The sequence below is a fragment of the Nanorana parkeri genome, unplaced genomic scaffold, assembly GCF_000935625.1.
Source record: "Nanorana parkeri isolate BGI_ZX_2015 unplaced genomic scaffold, ASM93562v1 scaffold78, whole genome shotgun sequence".
NCBI classification, from domain to species: Eukaryota; Metazoa; Chordata; class Amphibia; order Anura; family Dicroglossidae; genus Nanorana; species Nanorana parkeri.
Genome location: NW_017306346.1, coordinates 1,138,982 through 1,165,545, shown reverse-complemented (window position 1 = coordinate 1,165,545; position 26,564 = coordinate 1,138,982). Strand labels below are relative to the sequence as shown.

Below are 26,564 nucleotides of genomic sequence, written 5' to 3'. Positions count from 1 at the left end.
TATATATATATATATATATATATATATACACATACATACATATTTATATTTACACATACAAATATCAGTGTATAATATACAACAATTAATGCAGATGGAGTGGTTTTTCTATATAAGTTATATGTGGTGCCAATAGCATATTAGCAACATATAGCTACAGATTATCATTAATAAGTTATATTACTCCTGCTTCATATAGGTATTTGCAAATAGGTAGAGAGATATTGCTCTTAAAGGAAACCTGTAATGGGAGAGATACAGTCATTCATGGCTACCACCGGAATATGCTAGTTACCTGACTGCCTCTGGCTTCAGTACTTTGAGATACTGACCTGGGAGAAGCATGCAAGACAGGAAAGTCAGAGTGAAGTCCTGATCTAAGTCAGTAATTTGATCTAGTCCTGACCTAAGTCAGAAAGCATGGAAGCTATTGGGTCAGCATGACAGCCAGGGAACTAGTATTTTAAGAAGGAGCGGTCAGCAGTGGTAGGCTCTGTGTTTCTGTTTTATTAAACCATTAGCTAGGGCAGATTTAGTAGCGGCTTATTGCTAAAACTGAAAATGTATAATCTGTACATATTTTTTCTTCTAATTTGTTAAATAGAATGTCTGAACAAATAGTAGAAATTAGTCATGCTGTGACAAACAGAACTATTTGTTATCGGTTACAACTGGATAAAAGCACTTGAGGGGAGGGAGCTTGTTTTGACACTGTGATGGTGTCTATGTAGTGGTATTTGAACACTTTTTATTATGTCAACAGTTTTAAATGCATTTTATATCATAAAAGTAAGGATCATTGATATGATACAATTTAAAAAATATTACAGAGGGAATGAGTACTTATATGTATGTTTTTTGTTTCTCCCTGCAGCTCCAAGGGGAAAACGAGGATGGAAAACGTTTTATGCTATTTTAAAGGGAACTGTCCTTTACTTGCAAAAGGTAAAACATTATAGTTTCTTTACAAACAGGTATGCATGAGTTTGGGCACTAAAAAAATATTGTTTATGCAATAATATCCCTTAATAATTGGCATTATAAGTGAAATTGTAGACATTAAGCTATTACTCCTTATAACTCAGGAGTTAAATTTGAAAAATGTATTCAATTGCCTTAACTATTAACAAAAATGTAGCTTATTTGTCCATCACTTGGCTGTAGATCCTCAAATCATCTCTAAATTTGTGCCAACACTGTCCTTCCTTCTGGAGGGTGGGTACTTTTGTATCCACCCTCCAAGAAAAAAAAACACTTTCCACTTAGTAAGCACAAGCATCCTATTTAAACAGTTCCAACATTTTAGGTTAAAACCAGGTTTTTTTTGCATATATTTTAAGTACACCATCACCACTGTGTTAAGACATTATTATGAAGTGTGGTTTCTAACTCAAAACTTTGAGTTTCTAGCTAAAGGATAAATATGCAATAATGAATAAGTTGAGGGCAGGCTTACCTGAAGGTAGCCCCGTTATGCTTAACCTATAACCATTTTCCTTAACCCTTTCTTAACCACTTTGCTTAACCCATTTCAATTTTTCACACACATAGTAATATGTGAATCTGTGACATAAAAGTGTACTTAAAACCCCTAAATGTCACTCAATATTTATGCTACTGTTTGTCTAATCTGTCTTTTCAGTAGAAATATATTGAAATTACTTTCATTGTACAAAAACGCAATATTTTCTGTTACATATAAAGGACAAAACTGTGTCAAGGAAACAGATACCAAATATAATAAGCCTCAAAATGGACATGACAAGTCTTCTTTATGGAGGCAGCTAGGGTCTGCTAGACCCCTACTGCTTCCGCTGTACTCTGCCCAACCAAATCAGAGCCAGGTAAGTGCCACATATCTCCTCTTTACGTGGCTCTGCTGACCAGGAACTGATATCTCTAACCCAAAAAGTGCTCAGAGCTAAGCATTTCATGTTCATTCTGTGCAGAGGAGAGCAGGGAATGGCCAAATCATTTCCACTGCACACCTGGCGTTAAGAACTAACCTCTCCATACTCCAGCACCATAGTATTTATAGACACACCAGTAAAGGGATTAAAGGTACGGAAACAGACCAGACATCTGGACTCACTCAAAGAAGCCCCAGTGTGTGTCTGAACCAAATTACAGCAAAAAAGGCATCTGCTTGAATCATTTGAATCATTTTAAAACTAGCAAAAGAAACATGGGTGGCACATGGGCAGAGCAGGACACCTAACAAATCAAAAATTCCCAATACACTCTTCAGCTGGGGACTGGTGTTCTTACAATAATTAACAGTAGTTAGACCATTGTCATTCAACCCCGAACCCTGAGGACTACTAATTAGTGAATATGCTTGGTTCAGTTTGCTGGCTATTCAACAAACCCATAGTAAATTGCTAAAATTGTTAACTTAAAATTTATTGAGGGGGAATCTGGAAGATCAACTTTGGCCATTATTAAGGCCTACATGGACATGGGGAGGTAGGCATTGCCCTGAGGGACATGTGCAATGGATAAAAAACATTTAAAAGTATCTTCCAGTGGGAAGAGGCCCACCATTTCATGTGTCTCCAGGGGCGAAATTGGGAAAACACCAATCCTTTCAATTACAGGCTTGGGAGATGCCTTTAAATTGTATGCTGGCGTCACATGATTAGAATGTGTTGTACATTTTTGTACTTTTACATTATTGCTTTTCTTTAATATAGTGGCAGCAGCACTTCTATATGACTTACTGTAATAAGTAGGAAAAAAAATATTGCTTTTTTTTAGGTAGTCTTGGATGTGACAGCTTTTTAACCGGCAGAAATTAATAGGTAGGTGTTCCAGCCTTGACAGATTCAAAAGCTATAGGAAATTTAAAAAAAAATGTTTAAACCCTCAACTTCATACAAACTGGCCAGTTGCACAGCTGTTTGATAATATAGTTTGTGTGCTTCTTTTTCCACAATATCACACTGCATTATCTTAAAAGTTTAATAAAACATCAAAGCAGAGTGCACCAGAACTCTTCAAAACCACAACTTTATTTTTATTTTTTTACATTTCCTGAAACTCCTACCCACGTATTGCCAATTATTCACAAAATATTTAAAATAAAGACTTCAGGTATATGTCTAGTAGAAATTAGCTAGCATCAGGACATTACTACAAGTGCTTGAATAGACAGCAAACTGAAAGAGCTCTGCAGTTTGGGTCCCTGCTGCCAACAGTACTATTGTGGTCTGCAGCATATCAGACGTGGTAAAAGTACCAGCCATTCAGGTACCACATGTCTGAGGAAACATATAACTATGCACCAAAGAGCCCATTCATGAACTGTAAACTAGTTCACCCACATCGTTTGCAGGTCATGCCTCTTTTGCACCTCCCCTCCCCCCTCCTTCTGCAGAGACCACAGTGGCTACTTCTTCTGCCGTTGCCTGAGTCTGACCCTGCCTGCACTTCTCCTGCTCCTTGTTTTTAATGTTACACCTTCCCCCTATCCACAAGATTCACCATCTGCAGCATCAAGCATTAGGGAGAAAACTCTGACAAGGGGTTTGAGAAGCTTACCTTTTGGCACAGCAAGCGAGTAAGAGGTTCAGCATGGGGCCATGGGTAGGCGTGAACCTCGCCCAAAGTCTCCCAACCCCACCCTGCTGTCTGTAGCATCATCCTTGACCAGGCAGGAGGCAGGCATCTGCTGGAGCGTAGAAAATAATGTGGTAAAATAACCCCAAGCCCATCATATCATTGTAATGCACAGTACTTTCACTAGGCTGTTTTTTGTACAGAATGGACACCAGCCACCTTTTAATAAATTAAAAAAATAACATTAGGGTGTTTTTTTTTCACTGTTGCATTATTAGAATTTTTTTAAATACCTCCAAACTATTGTAGTGCCTATGTGTGCAGTATTGAGATCACTTGTACTAGGCCCCATTTTGAATAGAACCCCCGTCAGCCATTTTAAAATCTAGAAATGAACATTAGCATGTTTATTCCTAGAAAAAGCCTGTAAAACATTGCAGTGCCTATGTACACAGTATTTAATTATTTGTACTAGGCCACAATTTTATCAGGACCCCCACTAGTTATTTTAAAATCTAGAAATTAATATTAGAGTATAATTTATTTTCAGAAAAAAATCCCCAAAAATATTGAAGTACCTACATGTACTATATCGAATCATTTGTACTAGGCTGTATTTTATACAGGATCCCCACTGGCCATTTTAACATTAAAATAACAATAGAGTATAATTTTTCCTCCACTGGGCTGAATGCGAAAAACGAATAGTGTATGGCCAGCCTTAGAAAGTATTGAAACCATTGTTATACTACAGCTGTCGCTGGATAAAAAGTTAAAACATAGAGCAGACAGAAAGTGCTTCTTAATTGTCTCTCAAGGCTCAATTTATAATTGTGTCATTTTGACTGGAGTGTGTCTTTAATTCCTGCTTGTGGTAGGGGCACAGTTAGAAACAGTTAAATGCCAACATACTGTTTCTGTTTATACAAAGCAATATATTCTGCATGCACTGTTTTGATTACTTCCTTTTTTATAATATAGATATTCAGCTTGTTCCAAGTCATTTAGCTAAATATATTTGACCACAATGCATAGACAGGTCATTATCTTGTGTACTTCAGCGCTGAATATCTATTATAAAAAAATCCAGTGGGTTTGATTCTTTGTTCCTCTATAATGAATAGGTGATGAATACTATCCTATGTATTAATTGGTCTAATGCAGACCATTGCCTTGAATTGCTGTACCATCAGAATTGAATTAGAACTTTACATTGAAGACCATTGATTTAATGCTGAGTGTCATGTGTTTAAACAATGTCTCTATTCATTTCCCTTGATAGAACAGATTTTAACAATGCTGGTAATTACTCTACAAAACACCCCTTGCTTGAAGGTCTAACAAAATTAATCATTTAATGAAATCTATTGAATAATACTTTTTGGAACTGCTGTAACTGTTTAATTTGTTAGTCATCTTTCACCTCTTCCTGTAAGTAGTGTATTAGACACACTACAGACAGTGTTCGTCTTCCACCCGCAGTACATGAGGGCGTGTATAGCTTTGTTTGACCTGTGAAGGTTTCTATAGCTCCTGGGTTGAAACCTAAAACAGTTGATAAGAATAAACCTGAAAGAATGTGATATATTCATTTGCTATAGCATACTTGTAAGTAAGCACTTTTAAAATATGCCAGACTTAAGTTAAAGTGTATTTCCACTGTTGCTAAGAAAGTTGAGAAAACTCCTCTATATGTTTCTTATGTATTCCCATACATACAGCATAACCACAAATGTTTAAAAAAAAAACATTTCTTACCTTTTTAGATGTGTCTGTATAGCAGGTCTTTGGACCTGCTCTCTACATTTTCAAAGTGACAGGAAACTCTGGCTGTCCCCATAGAAAGACTAGGGGCAGTGCTTCCTGATCCTGACAATGCTTCTAGATCTTCAACCCTTTCTTAGAACAGATGGTGTTCAACTCTAGTTTAAAACTGATAATGAGATCCTACAGAAACAGACAGGGTTAGGCTAAAAAGTAACTCCCCACCCTTGTTTTTCAGAGGAACACTAAGTTTAGAGATACACTTTCAGGAAAGAGCAAGTAAAGTGTAAGGAGCATTTTTTTAATATGCTATGTGAATAAAATGTAAAATAGGCGTTATCCTAATTTGGCTGGAAAAGTGTAAATACACTTTAACTTGTCACAAACTTAGGCACACTGAGCATATGTTGAAAATTATAACTACCAGAGATAGAGGCAGCCAAGGTTATAAGCAAATCTTGACTTTTCTTCTAAAAGTGGTACTTTTACCCCATCCCTTTCACCTTCCAAGCCCCCTTATTAGTTATGGCTGAACATGAAATTAAAAACCATGGACATTGCTCAGTTTGAATTGCTCCGATTTATAATATGTAGTCCATAGATAATTAAAATTAATAACTTTATTAGTTTTATGTTTACCCTTTGTAATATTTTGGATACACCTTAATCCAGACTTGTATGTTTTACTGTTGGAAATCTGTTTTTGTCCGTTTTAACATCACTTGTGTCACACTGTCCTTTTTCTCCCTGTTTCGCCTGTTCTTTTAGCTATGTTGTATTTGAAATGCACAAATTAAACTTTCATTTTAATTGATCTGCTTTTCAAATATCCTTTCTTTTCACCTTCACACACAGTTGTGTTTATGATGCCAATCCCTTGGCCTCTGTATTAAAGCCAAGTTTTGCTCAGCAAGTGGTCTAGTGTTTTGTCTGAGAACAGAAGCAGATGTATTAGTGCTGCTTGAGTGAGAAAAGGCATGGATTCTGTTTGGCATTTATGAATAGTCTCCTCATTAATATAGCTGCAATTGGTAAGACCCTACTCCAGGGAACTCCAGGGACCCATCTTTTTACAGTGTTTTATCTAGGGACTTAACCAAGGCATTGTACCACATCTGCCACACAATTTCCCAACAGACATAAGAATTAATTATATATTGTTATGTTAATATTATGCCTGCACATTGTGCTATCTTGGTTTACTAATGTTGTCCTTAAAAATCTTTGCAAGCAAATACTTTATTAATGTATATGAAAATATATATGCATACACAAGTGTTACTATGTCCAGACTAGTTGGCAAATATAAGTATACTGGGCGTACTAAATTTACTACAGGCGTGAAGGCCATTTACTGTACCTAGCAAAGTAAATATTAGTAAATAATGTGTACCTGTATTCCTACGGAAGTGAGGAAAGTTAAGGAAAAAAACAGTATGTTTGCAAGTACTTGACCGGTGGATTGAAGTGAACACAGCTTTGCTTTATTTATTAAGCTCAGTGAATATTTTCATTGCCAGGTGAACAGCCTCTCTTTAGTACATCAACCCCAATAAAAAAAGGGGGTTCCTGTCTTTTATTTTCCATAATAATTAGGGTTCTAACTTACATATATAAATACTGATCAGTGAATAATATAAAATCCTTACTGGTGTCAGATTTTCAGTCATCTCCTACAACTCCTTTTCTAAATATTTTAAACATGTTAAACAAAAAAGAACTCCAAAGCAGAGTCTACTAATGCTATGTGTGTAGTGCTGGAACCTACTTTTGTTAACACCTGCCTGTATTTCTTTTAGTATTCAACAGGCACTTTAAGTTGCAGTCTAAACAAACTGATGACCGCCCCACACCACCCATCATAACTTACAACTCTTTGCTTCCTGGCCCTAGCCCTAGTAGCTTCTGGCTCTGGCATAATACCAGCCACTTACCTGCACCGCTGTTTTGGAGTACTGGGTTGCTGAAAAACCAGCATTATCAGCATTGCTTTTATGAGAGGTGGTCCATTCTTTGGGTAACCTTCCTCTTGAAGCACATCTCAGATTTTGGGGATTTTTACATTGAAGGAGATCTCTGTGGTTGAGATCATTTTGTTGAGGTGCTATGGGGATTCTTGCCTCTATGCTTGGTGGGCAAGGCTTTTATCTCATGACGGCTGGTGGGACACTTCTTTTTTTAAACCGTTTTAAACAATAAAGTGACTCTTTATGGATTTTGTGAGCTATGAACATGAATTATATATTCAGTACAACTTCACTACCCATGCACATGAGATACTGTTTATCCAGTGTCTAGAATTTAGTGCACTGCAAGCAACAGTCATTGTATGCAGATCACAAAAACTTGCAGAAACAAGTGCTGGTCTTTTTATTTTTCCTATGTATCCAATATTTTAAAAAGTAAAAACTGCAGCCAAAATCTGAATTTAGATAGTATGAGCAAGAGTTACAAAAGTGCTAGGGTTTTTTTTCAAGTTTTACACTCGATGCCACTTTTTCCAGGTGGCATCATACACTGGTGACCATTGTCAAAGGCACTAAAGAGATTTCCAGTATTTCCTGTTATGTCTCTGAGACAGTCACCCTAGTGGATCATTGCAACAAGAACCTGACAGAGGTTCTCACCCTTTTACACTCAGTCAAAAAACAATAAAATAGCCTTGAACTTCTGCTCCTAGAGGACAATATAAAGATTAGAATGGTTCCCTGGTTTATTGTCTATAAAAGGTTGCATCCTACAGTATATGCAAAATCTGATGCTGGTCTGATCGTTTGCTAATGTCTGATAACCGGATATTGAGTTTCGGTCATTGACAGACGAGACGTGATTAAATTATTTTTCCCTTTATAGTTTAAAAATACAAATATTTAATCTGATTCATTTTTTTCTTTTGATTCAGTTGGACGCTTGGCATTTAACACTGGATATACCTGTAAACATCTAATTTCTCCCATCAGGGATGCTTTTTAGATGTATGAGAAGGTTAATGCAATGAAAATAATTCCCCACTAGATAGCCAGATGACAAATAATAGCTGTACAGGTTTTTAACATAGTGCCCTTTAAATTAGTTAAAAAAGGGATAAACAGATTCTATGTGAATGCTTATCTAGGTCATTCTATATGATTCTTTAAATAGGAGGATGAGAAAACTCCTCAGAATTCAGTGCAAAAGATGGTGATTTATTGATCCAGCCACACAAAATAGGCTAAACAAAATAAAACCATTTTGTAGGTGAAAGGTGAGGTAGGTCATCCTGTAAAGGACAAAGTAAATATGGTCAATAAATCATTGACATGTGTCTTGAATCTTCCTACCATACTACCCACTGTCACATGGTTCAACTAAAGTACATGTTTTAAACACATACTTTATAGCAAATTCATACTTGTAGTATTTATATTCTTAGAGTGTGTTTCCTGTTGTAATTGTTTACAAGGGACCTTTATCTCATTGAGCTGTTTATGGCAAATGTCATAGGGGCACTGAAAAACCTGTGCAGGAATGTGCCCAGTATATGATTGTTCTACTATCTGCAAAGGGTAGACAGGGAGGGTTAGCAGATGTTTTTATTTTTTCTTTGTTAATATGTGATCTTGTGTTGTGATGTTGTGAACTTCCATTTTGTAAAACTAGTTAGGATGAATAATGGATGTCAAGCCATTTGCCCCACTCAAGCAGGGTTTGGGATCTAGTTGGAAGGGTTTCTTTCTGTAAATGAGAGAGCTAAATGCACCAGCATCACATTAGCTATCCTGAACAACCATTGTGAAATTAATGGCAAAAAGTGGCAAAAACTTCAGTAGCCAAAATTGCCCACAGGCAACACTTTAAAGACCTTTACCACTCATCAATTTACAGTGAGTGATGGCCCTAGAATTATTACTCACACTCTAATACTTGCAGCAATATGTAACGTGTGGCACAATCAATATTTTCTTACGTTGGTGCAACTGACGCATGTTTGCGTTTCTATATGTGAGGATGGGGGGCTTTACATTTTTTAGGGGGGTGGGGGGGTTTATTGCTTATAGGAAAATTACATCTTTTCAGCTTTTTTTTTTTTTACACTTAACTTTGCTGCTATCGTATACATAGAGGGCTAACAAGACCCCTCTGTGATGGCATTGAGGAAGTGACATGTCCTCTTTATGGAGACATCAGACACCTATGAACCCCAAATTATGAAATTAAATACAGAACGTGCTTCATCAGCTGCTTCTCTAGCCACAGCAGTCGAGAAAAATTACAGCCTGTAGCTGAAAGTGACTAAATCCATGTCGCTTCCGGTTTCAGTGATTGGAGGGGAGATCAGACACTGGAAGTGATCTCCCTCCAATTAAGTCACAGACACCTTCTGTGCTGGTTCCCAGGCCCTTACAGGGGACAGCAGAGCCCAGGATAGCCGACAGAGGAGGAGGGGGGGCACACACTTCTCAGCTACACACAAGTAATCAGGCGGCTCTGTAGCCACCCAAACACTTGTATATGACAGCAGGGCGTTGGTCAAAAACATGAGTACCAAGATTTCAGCTGCTGCAGCAGCTGTGATCTTGGTAGAACCATTTCCGGACTGTGCTGTTTATATACATATTGTGGTCCTGAATAGGTTAAAAACACTGCATATCCCTGCCTCTTCTGATTAGCAGCTTCGTCTGGGTTTTTTTGTGTGTCTGGGTCATCTCCAACATTGCCCTCCGCCACAACACAATAAGCTTGGCTGTAGGAGGGCTGAGTGGGGCTGGAATAGTAGAGATGTGGGTGGGGATGTGGGAGGGACATTTGGGGGAGGTGTGGTGCTGTGAGTGTATGTGTGACTACAAAGGGGGACAAGGAAGGCACACTGAAATGTGAACACAGACATACAGGAAATGTGTGTAAATAAGCTTCTCAGTATCTATTCAAAGGTATTTAGAGGGGCAAAATGGGTATAGAAATGTAAAGATGCCATGTGAGAGATGTTAAAATGGCCTGCTGAAACAAACATAACATTTTTGTTTTATGACACTTCATTATTTCTCTCTCACATGAAATGTCTGTTACATGTCCTGAATGACATGCACTTCTTGCATGCATTATCTTCCACAGAGCTGTTAGTGCAGATGCTGACCACTTTATGTTGCATGAAATGAAAAAAGTATATTTGAATACATATTTTAAATTTTGATAAAGGTAGCACTGCATGTGCTTGCCCATCCCTTTTTTATAAATAGTTAACTAATGCAGAAGCTTTAACCAAAATGTAGTATCAACTGACCATTGATTTGTTACAGCAGCATACCCTATACATTTATTTTCAATAAGCTTTGTCCAGAGTTACCCTATCTCTTGCCAACTTGTAAGCCTCGAGGAAGGGAGAGTTTCTCGGACTCCTGAAATATGTTTGGTTACCCTACACTTATTTGCTTAATAACATTTACTCCTTTTAAAACACAGGATGAATACAAGCCAGAGAAAGCTCTTTCTGAAGATGATTTAAAAAACGCTGTAAGTGTGCATCACGCCTTGGCCTCAAAGGCGACAGATTATGAGAAAAGACCCAATGTCCTCAAACTGAAGACAGCAGACTGGAGAGTTTTCCTCTTTCAAGCACAGTAAGTATATTAATTATGCTAATCACAAAAGCACATTGGATGAAATTTCTATCTGCATTGTTCTCAAATCCCTAGAAATATGTCAGATGATATCACATAACATTTCAGACAAATATGTTGTTTATGATCGTAGTAAAACCTTTCTGGGTATAATGTCTTATCATTTCTGCTAAATTTCAAATGAAGGGTCCAGGGCAGTATTTCTACAGTATCACTCACCCCCTTCCCATCTTGTGTCACCTCTAGAAGTTGAGCCAGCTGATGTGTAACCATGATTTTTCTGCGGCAGCACAGCGGTGTAGTGGTTAGCACCCCTGCCTTGCTGCACTGGTCCCCAGTTCTGATCCCAGTCAAGACGCTATCTGCAAGGAGTTTGCATGTTCTCCCTGTGCTTGCATGAGTTTCCTCCCACACTACAAAGACTGGTGGGTTATTTGGCTCCTGTCTGAAATTGGCCCTGTTTGTATGTGAGATAGGGGCGTTAGACTGTAAGCTCTTTGAGGGCAGCGACTGATGTGAATGTGCACTGTGTAAAGCGCTGCGTACATTGGCGGTGCTGTATAAGTACCTGTAATAAATCATTTTTTTCACATCAGCTGCAACTAGAGCGCCGGATTCAAACACGCTGTAAATGTTAATAGCTTTAAGGCTAATAAGGGGCATCTTAAGGGGATGCATTTGGGAGAACCAAGATTTTCATCTTGGCGGAGAGTGGAATATGGAGTGCACTGGTCTGTAGCCCTGTAAAACCGTTGGGAAGCACATTGCAACTGAAGGGCAGTATTCAACATTTTTCATAGGTTTCTGTGCACTCAGATTGCACTAAATACTGTAGCATGATACAGCTTCAAGGTGAGCATAAATGCAGAAAAGTACATGTTTAATCATGTATAAATATACGAAGAATACTTGCATAGTGCTACATATTCCTTTCTGTTTTTTCAAATAAAGCACACATATTATGCACTACTCCACAACACAGCTGTGCATATAATAGTATAGTAATGTTAATTTCTATAGCAAAGGGCTTGAATGCTGTGCAAGGCATGAGAAGCCATAGCAAACACTCTTGCACACAGTAAACATATCGTATTTTTCGCTCCATAAGATGCACTTTTTCTCCTCCAAAAGGTGGGCAAAAATGTCTGTGCGTCTTATGGAGCGAATGTGTGAGAGCTGAGGGAATCCCTATTGCCCGGCGCCCGGGGCATGCAGTTTCAGGCGCGGGGGCGAGTCGTTTTTTTTTGTACATGTAGCCCTGCTCCTGACAAGCTGAGCCGCTCGTTTTCATACAAGTGATCTGAGTAGATCTAGATCACTTGTATGAAAGGAGCAGCGGCGATCCTGTGGTCAGGTGCGTGTTTTGGAGCGTGTTTTGGAGCGCAAAATACGGTAAATCTGTTATTGGTTGATATTGGAAATGTGTTTCTTATGCTCTATGCATATACTTGTTGCTTTATGTACAGCTTTTTGGAATACCCCTGGTGTGGTGTTTAAACAAATCTTTAAAAAATGCAACGTTCAAGTTTAAGAAACTTGCAGTTTTCTTGCATATGAGCTATTAAGTGTATATGTTTCTTATATAAGGATCTGGGTTTTTTCTCCTTCTAGGAGCACAGAAGAAATGGAGTCATGGATTAACAAAATTAACTGTGTGGCAGCAGTGTTTTCTGCTCCACCCTTTCCAGCAGCCATAGGATCCCAGAAAAAATTCAGCCGCCCATTGCTCCCTGCTACTACCACCAAACTATCTAAGGTTTGTAGCTCCACCCTTTTCTGTAGCAGAGAATACTATGGGCTATTTTATGAAAAATTTTAATTGTTAATTAATTGCCATGGGCAAGGGCTGCTGGATTCATAATTCAACCCCTGTGTTCTTAAGTTATTGTTGAGCCTTAAGCTATATTATGTGGGGATTGTTCATGAACTTTTTCAAGATTGATTTTTTTTTTATATCTGTGGCATCCAGCTGACTATCTACCCATCATTTTCAGGGAAATATCTACCTATCTGCCACAAAAATGCTAAATTCATGAAGGATTTGGGTTTCTAAAAGATTGAAAGAAAGCATTTGGCTTCATATAACACATATAAATATAGCCGGGTGAATACCATTCACACTGCACCAGCACCCCTAGGAATCGCTATACTCATCAGCGCCATCTAGTGGAGCTGGTTCCATGCAAATGGTATCTGCCCAGCTATATGCCAGGGGGAAGTTTTATAAATGAACCCCTAAGTGTCTATGCTGCCTCAAACCTTTTATCAGTTTGGGATAAAGTTAGTGTAATTAAATATATGACATTCTCCCAATCTAAACATCTTTATATGTAAAATCCATCAGCTTGCATGCTTCCACTCCCAGTGTGCTGCTCTGCTGGTAGCCAGAATTAGTTGTTAGCCCTATAGAAGACGCCAAGGAAACTGCTAACATTTAGCTGCCAGCGGGCAACAGAGTAGAACTGTTCAGGCTGCCCAGTTTTACACATGAAGATCAAATTAAGATCTCTGTATCAGTCAGGAGAGCTGTACATACAGCTCTTGGTTATACTATACTAGATGTTTTTGCTAAATACTCTGCCAATTTTAAATGTGTTTAAACATGCCCTGTTTTAGACTGTGGGAATGTCTACAATAAAAGGGGCTAACCTTTGAAGGTGCATCTGCAAACCCCATGGCAGGATTGAGAAACCTCAGTTAAAATCCCTGATCATTATAACTCATTTATTCATTTCAGCTTTTTTTATTTACAATAATATGCAGTTTTATTTTTGTTATCACTTAGATTAGTCATGAGAGTGGGAGAATATTGTGACTGTTTTTTGCCATGTAGAAATGCTGGAGAATTTGCTTCATGGAGTTGTTTTTTTTTCATGTGTCCCTAGTGTACATTTCAGCATTAGATGTGCATTATCGAAAACAAACAGTATTTGCTTAAAAAGAGCATCCTATCACTGAGTGTATGAAAAAGTATTATTTCTTAATTGTACAGTAAAGGGCAGAGGGTCTTTAAGCCTTAGACCATGAGTTATATCCTATCCCCAGGTAACTGGACACTGGCAAAAGAAAAATCTGCAATGACAGCCCCCATAGAACCTCTCCCTCTTCCAGCAAGCCTCAGTTTTGTGGCAAGCAATTAGGAGCTCCTACAAATTGAGGTGTGGTTCCTGTGTCCTGTACTATGTCTGTGAAGGTTCTCATTCATCCAGGTCATGGTATATCTGAAAAAAATAAATCAATGGCAACTGGACTTGCTGTATTTTTCTTAAACTAGTGCTCCTCCCTGTGGGAGAAAACAGAAGGGCGCCCACCCTAGTGTAGATTCTTTTTAATATTGTATATTGAGGTAACAATAAAACCATACTCACAAAAGTGAATCAAGACATAAGTTTATAAGGTAAGCCAGAATGACATCTGCAACAAGCTGCACAGAAGATTGTGTGACAGCACTGGACTCCTTACGATGACGCGTTTCCGGGGCCCCGCCCCCTTCGTCAGATCTCGTGGCCCCGGAAACGCATCATCGTAAGGAGTCCTGTGCTGTCACACAAGATGTCACAAAACGCGTCATTCTGGCTTACCTTATACACTTCTGTCTTGATTCACTTTTGTGAGTATGGTTTTATTGTTACCTCAATATACAATATTAAAAATAATCTACACTAGTTTGGGCGCCCTTCTCTTTTGTTTTCTCCCACAGTATTGCAGCTTCCCAGGCTGAAGTGGGGCAGCACCCCTAGTAATCCTCACCCGCAACTATCCTTCATTTGTTGGTCAACGTTTGGCGCTTCTGATTCATTTTTTATCAGTCCTCCTCCCTGTCAAGGATGTGTACTTGACTGTCTTCAAAGGAGTGGCCTTTTTCATTTAGATGTGGGTACACTGCTGAATCTTGACCAGAGGTTTTGGCTCTTCTATGCTTCAATGCAAAATCTATGTAAATCTTATGGGGAAAACATTTTAAGGACCCCTAAGTATAAAAAGTATCAGTTTTTGGTATCCATTTAACTGTCTGCTTCTACTCTGATTGCATACTTTGACCTTTGAACGTGTGCCCAGGGCAGGAGCTGCATTTTCACACTGTTAGTATGCATTATTCCTCAATAATGAGCTCATCAAATAAATCAATCTTCCGTACTAGTCAGATTGTGCCACATATATTACAGTGTGAAGTAATTTTGCTATATTGAGTTATCTGCACTGAAATTTCAGGGAAACTTTTGATTTAATATATCTCTGCAAGTCCTGAAGCGTTAAACTAGCTGTCAGTCATCTGCTTTTTAGGAGGAACAGCTGAAATCACATGAAACAAAACTCAAACAGATCTCCACTGAGCTGGCTGAGCATCGTTCCTATCCACCTGACAAGAAAATAAAAGCTAAGGAAATAGATGAATACAAGATGAAAGATCACTATTTGGAGTTTGAGGTATGTGTTCTGAAATACGAAACTCTCAAAATACATGTCACCATATGTAGCAATGTAGGTTCTGTTAACACTAAGTTCCAGCATGCTCTGCAGCATCGGGAGTCAGGTTGAATGGTCTTTTCACTTCCTTTTTATAGTGCTAGAAAATATGTCATTTTTATGATATGATCTTTATCTTTCTAATAGTACAGGTGCTTTATTCATATGGCACTATGGCTGCATTCATAAACAGAATGCAATTCATTTAACACTGTTTAAAGCACATTAGAACTGAATTCTGGGAGATAGCAAAAACATCTACAAAAATTGTGGATAGGATGGGAAGGTGTTAAAACTACTATCACTTCTTTTATTGCTTTTACTCTGCTGGGAAGAGTTGTCACTTTATGTGACATCAGACTACGGAATGAGGGCAATGGGTGTCACCAGGAAAAGAGGGTAAAAAAAAGAACAAAACCTTATAGAGGGTTTTAATCCTTGCTTGCATTAGGGATGGAGTACAGGAGGCGGTACAGAATGAGCAAAAGGATGACTTCATCAGTGTGCCACTTTTGTTTCATTAACCAGTCCAGCAGAAGGTGTGTTCTGTCCCAAGCAGTTGATCAAGCAGTGCTACTGCTGCTGTGGGGGCCAGTGATCTGCATGGTTTCTAATTTGTGCATAGACAATTATTATTATTACATAGTATTTATATAGCGCCAACCGTTTGCGCAGCGCTTTACAATATAAGGAAGACATTACAATTCAAGACAAGATGGTAAGGAGGGCCCTGCCCCTGAGGGCTTACAATCTGAAAGAGGAGGGGGAAATGATACATGAGGAGGTAGATGTGTGGGGATGAATTATTTGAGAATGTGAAGGTTCAGTCGTTAGAAGGTTCGAAGGCTAGAAGGTTCAATTAGAAACCATGCATAGAAATACTGGTTAATTACTTAAATTACTAAAAAAAATATTAAATACTTTAGTCTTGAGTTGTGTCAAGTATACATTTACACTCTATGGACAAAGCTTGTAGACACATGACCATCCCATCCACACTTAATTGCCAAAACTATGTGGATAACCCTGAAAACTTGTTGCCTTTATGTGTTTCCAGTGAAGGGTACTGGTTATGATGCAACATACAAAGATATTTTAGACATATTTTGCTTCCAGCCTTGGGGCAACATTTTGGGGACAAAACCAGGTTCATGAAGATTTGGAGGAGAATTTATTAAAACTGAAGAAGACAAAATCTAAAACAGTTGTCCATTCAGCTTCTATATATATATTTTCAAAGCTTAACTGAATAAACTGAGAGAAAAATAGAAGCTGATTGTCTGGCATGGGCAACTGCTTCAGATTCTGTTTGCTCCAGTTTTGATAAGTTCCCCCCACGGTGCAACAGGTGTGTTATGCGCAAAGGCCTAACATCAACCCTAATGAAATGAACTGACTTTACAAATACAATTCTGGCTGAACAGGTGCATATTTTACCAGATGCTCTTCAGCTTGAGGAAATTCTTGGCATAAGAGTAAAGGATGTTATAGCTGCCAAGGGAGGGACTTCATATTAATGCCCACGTTTTTGTAATGGGTTGTCCAACAAGCTCATATAGCTGTGATGGCCAGGTGTCCACAAATTTTTGGCCGTTAAGTGTATGTTTGTAAGAATATCATTTTTTTTTAGAGCATTTATATACAGATCAGTGATCTTGCATATTTATGTATCAGCACACATAGTTTTTTGCCAATGTTAACATATAAACGTATGAGTCAAGTACTTGAGATTTTGCACTGTGTTCTAAATGTTCTGCAATCTTTTTTTTTTTTGTTCAAATTGAATTCTCAACCTCTTTGTTCATGCTGAGATACAGCATGTAACTTTGCTATTGCTAAGGATTCTCTGTTGCTACATCCACAGCTTTAGAAATGTTAAAAGCCTTTTAGGGTATGGGGAATTAAAGCTTACTTTTCTAATTTTGAAAAATATTTTGTATCAATTTTAATGTGGGTAAAACAAACATTTCTTTAAAGTAGCTTTTTGCGGAGAAGGGTTACCCAACCTATGTTTTGATGTATCTAGTAAAATAAAACATCCATCCTGCTTGTGTATGTCTTTATATAGATGATGAATTTAACTTCAGTATAATCTACTTCAGAATGTGTAAATTGTAGCAAAAACAAGTTATAAAACTGTAATAGCCATACATGTATTTGTGTCTTAGGGCAGGCATAGTGCATACATAACTATATGAGACATGTAATAATCAGCTAGTGGCAAGATTTGCCTTCTGTGCCTACTTTTACCAAATGCAAAGTCACATACACTCACTGGCAACTTTATTAGATACATCTTGCTAGTACTGGGTTGGACCCCTTTTGTCTTGAGAACTGCTTTAATTCTTCATGGCATTGATTCAACAAAGTAATGGAAACATTCCTTAGAGAGTTTGGTCCATACTGACATGATAGCATTTAAAAAAAGGGTTGAGAGACAGTTAAAAGATACAGTGCACGGTAGTAATGCAGGATAAAAGGCCTTGATGTATGGATCCCCTGTCCCGGCTAATCTTCTGCTGAAGTAGTGAGGATCTGTGTTTTTCAAAGAGAGCTGTTCCTCAGTACTAACAGGCACTGCAGATTTTTCCTTCCCCTACATTTTACAAAAATGCAATGAAGCAAAAGGAAGCAGTACAAGACAAGTGCATGCAAGCACTTTACTTCTTGGTGGCTGCTGTGATGTGGCAATAATGTAGGAGGGAAGAAAGACAGAATAGTCACAGAGGCAAATTGTGTGACATCTACTAACTAGACATTTCTTATAACATAAAGGAGGCAAAAGAGTTGATGACTTGGACTGTACTCTATTCAGACTTTAGTCAAGAGATGGTATAGGGCCAATGTTACCATGAAGCAAGCTAAAAATAATTTCTGGTGGTGCTGCCTATGTGTGGCACTAGATGAGGCTTTTACCTTGTGTTCTGGCCTAAACTACCTCAAAGTACTGCCTGTGTCTGTATACATGAAGGAAGGAGCATCAGTGTTCAGGGATGCTGTTCCCTATTGTGTGTAATTTTGAGGTGCATGCACATTAGGGAAACTTTCATCTGATACATAATTGTTCTCCCCTTGTGGTTTTAAGAGTTTCTATCTGTCATATGCATACTGGCAAGATATGAGCATGCTAGGGTATTATACTATTGGCAGAGCAAGACATGTTTTGATTTTGTTAATGGGAACCTGTCAGGATGGAACTATAAATATGAATGATGACATGAATGTTTAAAGATTGTATCCTTCCTTCAAGGTTTAGTGAGCCAGTGAAGTTGGAACTGCTTATTTGCATACTTAGGGGCTCATTCAGATGAACAGCTAGAGGCAGCTAGACTGAAGCATTCATATGCAGTTAAACTCCACACCTGGCCACAGCAACACTTTGCGCTATGCCCGCATACAAACTGGGCAGTTAGCAGTGGCCAGACCACCAGCCCCATATGCAAACTGTCTGCATCCAGGGCCTGTCAGAAGCCGTATTCAAATGTAACCACTAGTATGAGCCATTACATGCAGACATCAACACCAGACATTAATTGGTACAGGGTACAAATGTGGTCTCATGGCTGCAGGCTGTGGCTGTTTGCGCACAACAATATAGGGCTAAATAAATATATTAAATGAAAGTACTGCAGAGAATGATAGTGAATCAAAATAATGATAATAAAACATAAAAAAGAAGATTCTAATTGCCAATCTAAATTATAACCAACCATGTTGGATGGGACAGACCCTAACCCAACAAACACATACCTTTTGTTGTTCACAATTATCAGTGCACTGCATAATCACAAAAGAGGACTCCCAAAGAGTCGAAGCACTAGCATGGTCTGAGGAGATGGTGCTTCTGGAGTTAGCATCAGTGCTGCAATTACCCAAGGCTGTGCTAAGATCTGCAGGGTACAGAGTGGGGGACAGCAAAAAGGGGCCCCAAAAAGATGAGTATCTGACACTCCTGGAAGTGTCAATTTCTTATTAAAATTACAGCATGCATAACTATAAAAAAGTATGTGTGGCTTAGGAAACAAATGGTGCAAACAGTAAGTACAAATGTTGGTTTACTGATGAGGTAAAACCAAGGTTCCCAAAGTGTGACCTGCTGGCAGGGTCTTTTTCAGCACAGCTTATACTGTATACTTCATTGTGCTTCCCTTGGATTGATCAGGGCTGAGTCTCCAACACTGGAGCTTGTAGGAACACAACAATTTCTTATTGATCAAGAACTAACCTGGCTTCGAATGTTATGACAAAGTGTAATTAGGCTTATATAGAATCACTGTGTTTATTCTGCTATAAAAGCTGCACCTGTTACCTTCAGGCACAGGCCTAATGGTAAATAAGATAAATAAGCTCCCTCCTATTTATACATTGATTAATTATTCATCATTAATTTAATTTGTTAAATTTTTAAAATGTCTGCTTTAAACCCTAGCCTTGCAAAAAGAACACAGGACCAAGTAATATTTAACCACAACCTCCCCCACTAAATAATGTATTATTACCTAAGACAACTGAGAATCCTGAGTGCATTTAATTGAAAGTTAAAGCATAGGCTGAAGACCAAAGAATAGGGAGACTAATTAATGTAGTTCCAAAACACTGGTGCGTGGGGTTAAAACAATATTTAACTGCTCTTGTAGCACTGCTTCTTTACTTTTTTTTTCATTAATTTAGACGTAGGGATCTTTGAAGCGCTTTCTATCAACAGAGCTTTGAAGACAAAATACAGTTTCATAGATTCTGATCTTTCAGTTGCTGTACCCACAGTGCTTTCAACTGCGATAATCTCTTTGTTACAGCAGAAGACAGATATGCTGTGGCTTAAATCACCATTCCCACTTAGCAAAGCTTATTGACATTGCATTAAAGCTGAAATCTGCTCTGGAAGCTTAAAAACATCACAGAATCACACATTTTGGTAGTTGGTTAATACCATGTACAGCTTTCTTTGTCTTTCTTTCTAAATTATTGACGTAAATTCACATTAGAAAAAAATGGATGCCCCTTTGAATTAATATATAGCATAAGGTTAGTATTGGAATGCCATATATGCAGTCATAAGAAGCTGAGATAGGAATGTCTAGGTTATTTCTGTTTATATTGGGGATTAAATATTATATATAATTTTGGTTCATTCGTAACTGATATTTTACTTATTGTCTTACTTGTAATGTGAAATAAATTACAAGTTTACAACGAAGTGTGAAACCATCTAATAACTGATAGGTTGGCATATGAGATGAATGTGGAGCTCTCACCAGATGAGTTCTACAGACAAATGAAACATTTGTGAGTGATTTAACTCACTAACATCCACAAAAAAACGTAACTTAGTTTTGGGTGGATTAAGCCTTTACTGTTTACATAAATTGCAAGATAATAAGTCTAAAAGCTTTGGTAAATAGCTGACAAAAGCTGAGCCCATAAGAAAAATGCTTTTGTCTGTAGTCTTAGCATCCTAATTAAAGGCTATATTTCTTAATTTGCGTAGCTGTGAGAGCAGCTGTATAGTTTTGTTCTTTGATTTGTATACTTATTTGAGCTGTGGGGAGCCCTACATGATGCTGCACTCTATCATTATTAGTGGTATGCTCTGATTGTGAGTATTCACAATCTTCACAAAGCAGGTGGATTACAATAGCTTGATGTCCTGGGTGGTAATCATAGCTGGCAGTGTTCAAAAAAAACTTCTAGGGATGTAGGTTCTCGGTCATTTATTTTCTTCATTATGTGCACGCATTATTTTCATTTTATGTAAACAGTGGCCCTGCTTGAAGGACACTTGTCCGAGCTGAATGACTACATCAGATAAAAGTTGCCTGCTGTTAAGTTTTGTAGGTTGCACATTTTTTCAGCACAAATTTTTCAAATTAGAAATATTATCCAATTAATAAAGCTAAAAAAATGTGTGTGTGTGCAGATCTTCAGTCAAACAGTGCCAAATCAAATGCAGTACAAATAAAGTTGATATTAAAGCACTAAATTGTTATTTTTAATCATGTATTCGACATAAATATCAATAGATGTAATGGTGTACAGTGGCAAAAGTAAAAAAAATTAAGTCACCCTTGGCCTCAGAAACTGGTTTTGTCCCCTTTAGCAGAAATTATTTTTTGCAGCCTATTGCGAAGCATGATTTTTATAAATAATTTTGTATTGTGTTTGTTAAGTGCTGTTGAAGTTATTGCTGTGTTTTGGAGACACTTTCACTATGTTTGGTTCATTACCTGGCCAGGGATGAGTGTGTCACCCCAAACATTTAAAAGGATTTCTGCCCTTAGGTCTTCCTGTGCAATGTGAATGACTGAAGAAGGGACAGTGCAGTATGTTAACCACTTGCTGTCTGTAGCAATTTCTTAATATTTGCAAATAAAATCTGAATGTTTGGCTAGATAAGCTTTAAAACCCCCAAACAATTATATATTTTCTGAAAGCAGAGGCCCTGTAGAATACAAAAATGCTAGCAGTGGTATTTGCACAAATGTTTATCAAACAGTATTTTTAGGACAAAATACACTTAAATGAAATTTAGTGCACAGAAACAGAATATAAACCCTGTTTTTTTATAAGATGTAAAAGATTGGGTCACGTCTGGTAAATAAATACCAAACATGTGCTGGTTACAGGAGCTGGAGAAAGGGCACAGTAACACCGGAAGTGATGTAATACACATGACTTCTGGGTCCAGTGACTGGAGTAGAGATCAGCTGCTATAAGCTTGCTGATCTACCTCTGATCAATAAGGGGAGACCTGCCGTGCCGAACCCGGGCCCACATGGGGACAGTGGAGCCTGGTGTAGCCAGCAGCGGAGGGGGGGGGTGCACATTCTGCTGAACGGTACAAGCGATTGGGTTGCTGTATAGCCGATGGATCGCTTGTATCTGAACAGCCAACGCTGGCTGTTTACAACGACACCAAGAGCACAGCTTCAGCAGCTGTGTTCTTGGTATAACTTCAGGAGCCAGACGTTTATACACGGCTGCCCATCCTGAAGCGGTTAAGAGAATGCAGATATAGATATGTTGTGTGTAGACTGACAATCCTGGGGTCTAAACAGATGAGGAATGTGTTTTGTTATCATCAGCTGAATGTTTGTGAATAAATATGGATTCTTTGGGTCTGGAATCTCACTCCTGTTTTGTGATCCTTGACATTGGCATTATTCATAACTGCGCACAAATCTATAACATTAAAAGATAAAATTATATAAGCACAGCACTTCTACACGATCCAAATTCAAATATTTAAACAAAATGTGAAACAAAATGATATGTGAAAAATTAATAGACTATAAAAGACTATAATTCTACTAAATATATACAGTATGGAATATAGTCCATACATAAGCGTGTCCATCAATATCATGTGACAAATTACAAATAGTTTATTTAAAGTGCTTGTGCCAGTAACCCAATTTGTGCATCCATGTAATACACCACTCAAGGAAAGTTCTGAAGCTCAGAGGATCTGCTTTGATTAGTTACACACCTTTTTATCTTCAGATTGGTGTATTATTGTGCCAACATTGTTATTGCTACGCAACAAATCTTTGTTCTTAGTACTGTACCATATTTTCTTACTAGCCCCTGTAAAAGATGATAAATGACTGCAACTGTGTCTATAGACAAATAACTTTTTTTTTCATTATAGCTTATTCCTATTTAGTGGATTGATGCTGTCTGTCTGTGATATTTTTTTTCTAATGACAAGCCAATTTGTTGAATCATGAAATTTAGCTTGAAGTCTATATTTTTCTGCAACTGATGGTCCAAAACATTGGTCATCAAAATTAATTGGCATACACTAACTTGTTATCCATGTTTTTGCATGTACAGTCCAGGAGTTAACCTATCCATCAGCGAGCATTCCTTCCCGCACCTGTGTAGGGTGGAGTTTTTTGAACACATTTAAGTGAGATTCTGGTCTGTACTTGTTACTCTATGAATAAGCCTTCGGGTGAAACATGTCCGAGGTTGTAGTTGGTTGGGGGTGTGCAGTGCTGGCATTTGTTGCTTTATACACTTTTTCACTGATATACTGGATTTGCTGTGAATTTTAATAAAGTCTGCAGTATTGGAATTCTCTGGATAGTGCGGTCTGTTCGTATACTGCTTTATAGGAATCTTGTTATAAGTTTTAAGTGGACTTTGGCAGGTGTGCTCATCAGCTGTCTTATAACAATTACTTAAAGATAACGTTGCCATTCCCCTACCATGAGTGTATTTCCACTTTTGCAGTCAAATTTGAAAACCCCACTATATGCACTGCCTGACCAAAAAAAAAAGTCACACATGCTAATATCTTATTGGACCACCTTGAGCTTTGAATGTGGCTTGTATTTCCCATGGCATCATTTCGGTAAGCTTATGCAATGTCACATTTTTTTGCATCCAGGGTGGCATTAAATTTGACCAAGATCTTGTAGTGATAATGGGAGAGTTGGACCACTGCGTAAAGGCTTCTCCAGCACATCCCAAAGATTCTCAAAGGGGTTAAGGTCTGGACAATGGGGTTAAGGTTGTGGTGGCCAATCCATGTGTGAAAATTATGTCTTATGCTCCCTGAACTACTCTTTCACAGTTTGAACCCGATGAATTCCGGCATTGTCATCTTGGAATATGCCTGTGCCATCAGGTAAGAAAAAAACCATTGATAGAAAAACCTGGTCATTTAGTATATTCAGGTAGGCAGCTGACCTAATTTTTTGGAGACATAGGGGGTTATTCACTGAAGAGCCGAAGGATTAAGCCGAAGCTTCGGCTAATCCTTCGGCTCAACTGAAATGAAGCCCTTCGGTGCAGCTGAAATGAAGGGCTGCTGTACGGGCTATTGACAATAGCCCGTACAACAGCCAAAGTTAGCCAAAGTGCTCAGCCAAGCCGAAGCATAGGCGTTCAGCTGTGCTAAGTTGAAGACACAGCCGAAGCGAAGCAGACCATTCTCCCTGCATATGTAAACGAATATTAAAAAATAACCGCCATGGGGTCCCCCTCCCGATTCAGGGCCGGTTCATACCACAAAGAGTGCGTTGCAGAGCATTCGGCCTCTGGAATGCACTGGAAAGCAACCCGGCCGACTCCCTGCGTTCAGGGTCGGGAAGGGGCATGGTGGTGCATTGAAGTCAATGGCACTGCAGCCACGTCCTCCGCCCGCAGTGCGAGCGCCGGAACCCAACATTAGTGCCTGCGTTCCAATGGCTGCTGTGCCATTGACTTTAGTGCACCGCCATGCTGCCTCCCGCCCCTGAATGCATGGAGTCGGCCGGTGTGCGTTCCAGAGGCCAAACGCTCTGCAACGTACTCTTTGTGGTGTGAACCGGCCCTCACACCAGACCCTTTAGGAATGTTAGGAGGGACCCCCGAGTTAAAAAAAAAAAGGCTTTGAGTTCCCCCCAAAAGTCATACCAGGCCCTTTAGGTTAGGTAGGAATTTTAAGGGGGAACCCCACAACCAAAAAGTGGGGTCCCCCCTAAAATTCCGAACCAGACCCAAGCACTGGCCTGGCAGGGCAAGAAAATTAGGGGGGACCAGGCCACTGGTATGTATGGGAAGGGGGACCCCACGCTTTCTTTTGTTTACATTTCTTTTTATTCTGCTCGCTACTTCCGAGGTGAACAGAATAACCTAGCCAAATGCCATTCGGAAATTCACTCACTGCTGTTCGGCCCCTCTGAGAATAGGGGTGAACAGCAGCAAGTGAACTGCCGCATACTCACATCAGCTGATCCAGATGTTGGATCAGCTGAGTCTAACGTGTTCTTCACTTCGGCTAAGCCGAACATGATGAGCATGTTCAGTTGAACTGAAGGGAGCCGAAGCCGGCCGATTGTACGGCTGAAGTGAATATCCAAACGGGGTGCAGCTCACTTCACTTCAGCTTGGTTATTTACTGGACTGCTTTCCGCAGCTTAGTGAATAACTCCCATAATGTTGCTGAGCCTAGGCTAATTATGCAATGGAAGGCTCCTACCTATTTGCTTAGCTAAATCCAGGTGGTGACTCTTTCTTTGGCCAGGCAGTGTATTTGTTGTGTCTTCCCATTCATTCAGTATACCGAAAAATCCTTTTTAACCTTTTAGATGTATCTTTGGTGCAGGCCTTTGCCTGAAAGCTACTCTGAAAAATGTATGAGTTATTCAAAAGGGAGACTGAGTTTCCTCTCATATTAAATGTAACAAGCCTAACTTTTCAATCATTGACCCTCTGTTGAGACAGACGATGTTCAGATCTGTTTTTCAACTCATAATAAGATATGCCAGCACAGTACAGATGGGGTTAATTATGGGAAACATTAACTTCTCACAAATTTAAATATGTTATCTCAATTTTGCTGCAAATGTTGTCAGCCCCTAGTACTAGATCCTTCAAATGGAGACTCCAATAGGAGGAAGATCAATTTTATTATTATTATACAGGATTTATATAGCGCCAACAATTTGCTCAGCGCTTTACAAAATAGTGGAGACAGTACAGTCACAATACAATTCACAATACAATACAGTTTCAGAATAGGGTTTATTTTTTTTTATTTTTTATTATTTAACATAAATTCAAACTAGATCTATGATGGAAAGAGAGAGTCCGCTTTTGGAGGCATATTGGCAGTTTTTCCAAGCTAACAGATAATCAAACGTGTCAGTGCCCAATCATAAAAGGAGGAATTAGTTTTTTTGGAGACACGCCCTGTAAGGATGGAGAGAAACATGTAATATTATTTTATTTGTAAATTACATTTTTGTAATGATTAGTGGGGCAAAGCAGGCGTTTCACAAAGTCACTCATTACTGATAGAATTATACAGAATAAACATAATATATGTCTCAAAGCAAGTGGTCTGCATGTTGATTTTTAAATGCTTGTGCCCTGATAATTTAATGACAACATTAATGGCACATGGAGCAGTTGTTCTATATCAACAATAAATATCTTCGAAAATGAATGGTTTTATTCAGTAAGTATCTCAGATCTGCAGTTCTTGCTGTGCTCACTAAGGTGACTTAACCTGTCGTCCGTAATTGGACTGGAGGAAGATTAATGAGGAATCCTTGCTGTGCACCTATAGATAAAAGAGAGGGCAACCACATCTGTAATACTACGTTGCAACATTTTTTTTTAACTCCTGCAAGATCAAATAACCATTTTTTATTTTTCAAAGGAAGGATCTTTTTTGTACCATGACAG

General features: G+C 38.6%; 1 protein-coding gene across 1 annotated transcript in view; it reads left to right on the top strand.

The window, feature by feature from the left end:
- Positions 1-26,564, top strand: part of PSD3 (pleckstrin and Sec7 domain containing 3) — a 405,283-nt gene that overhangs the window by 371,376 nt on the left and 7,343 nt on the right. The window contains exons 12-15 of the mRNA XM_018576857.1: positions 875-945; positions 10,762-10,919; positions 12,531-12,675; positions 15,204-15,347. Coding sequence (XP_018432359.1) covers positions 875-945; positions 10,762-10,919; positions 12,531-12,675; positions 15,204-15,347 — 518 coding nt within the window. The remainder of the gene's footprint in view (positions 1-874; positions 946-10,761; positions 10,920-12,530; positions 12,676-15,203; positions 15,348-26,564) is intronic.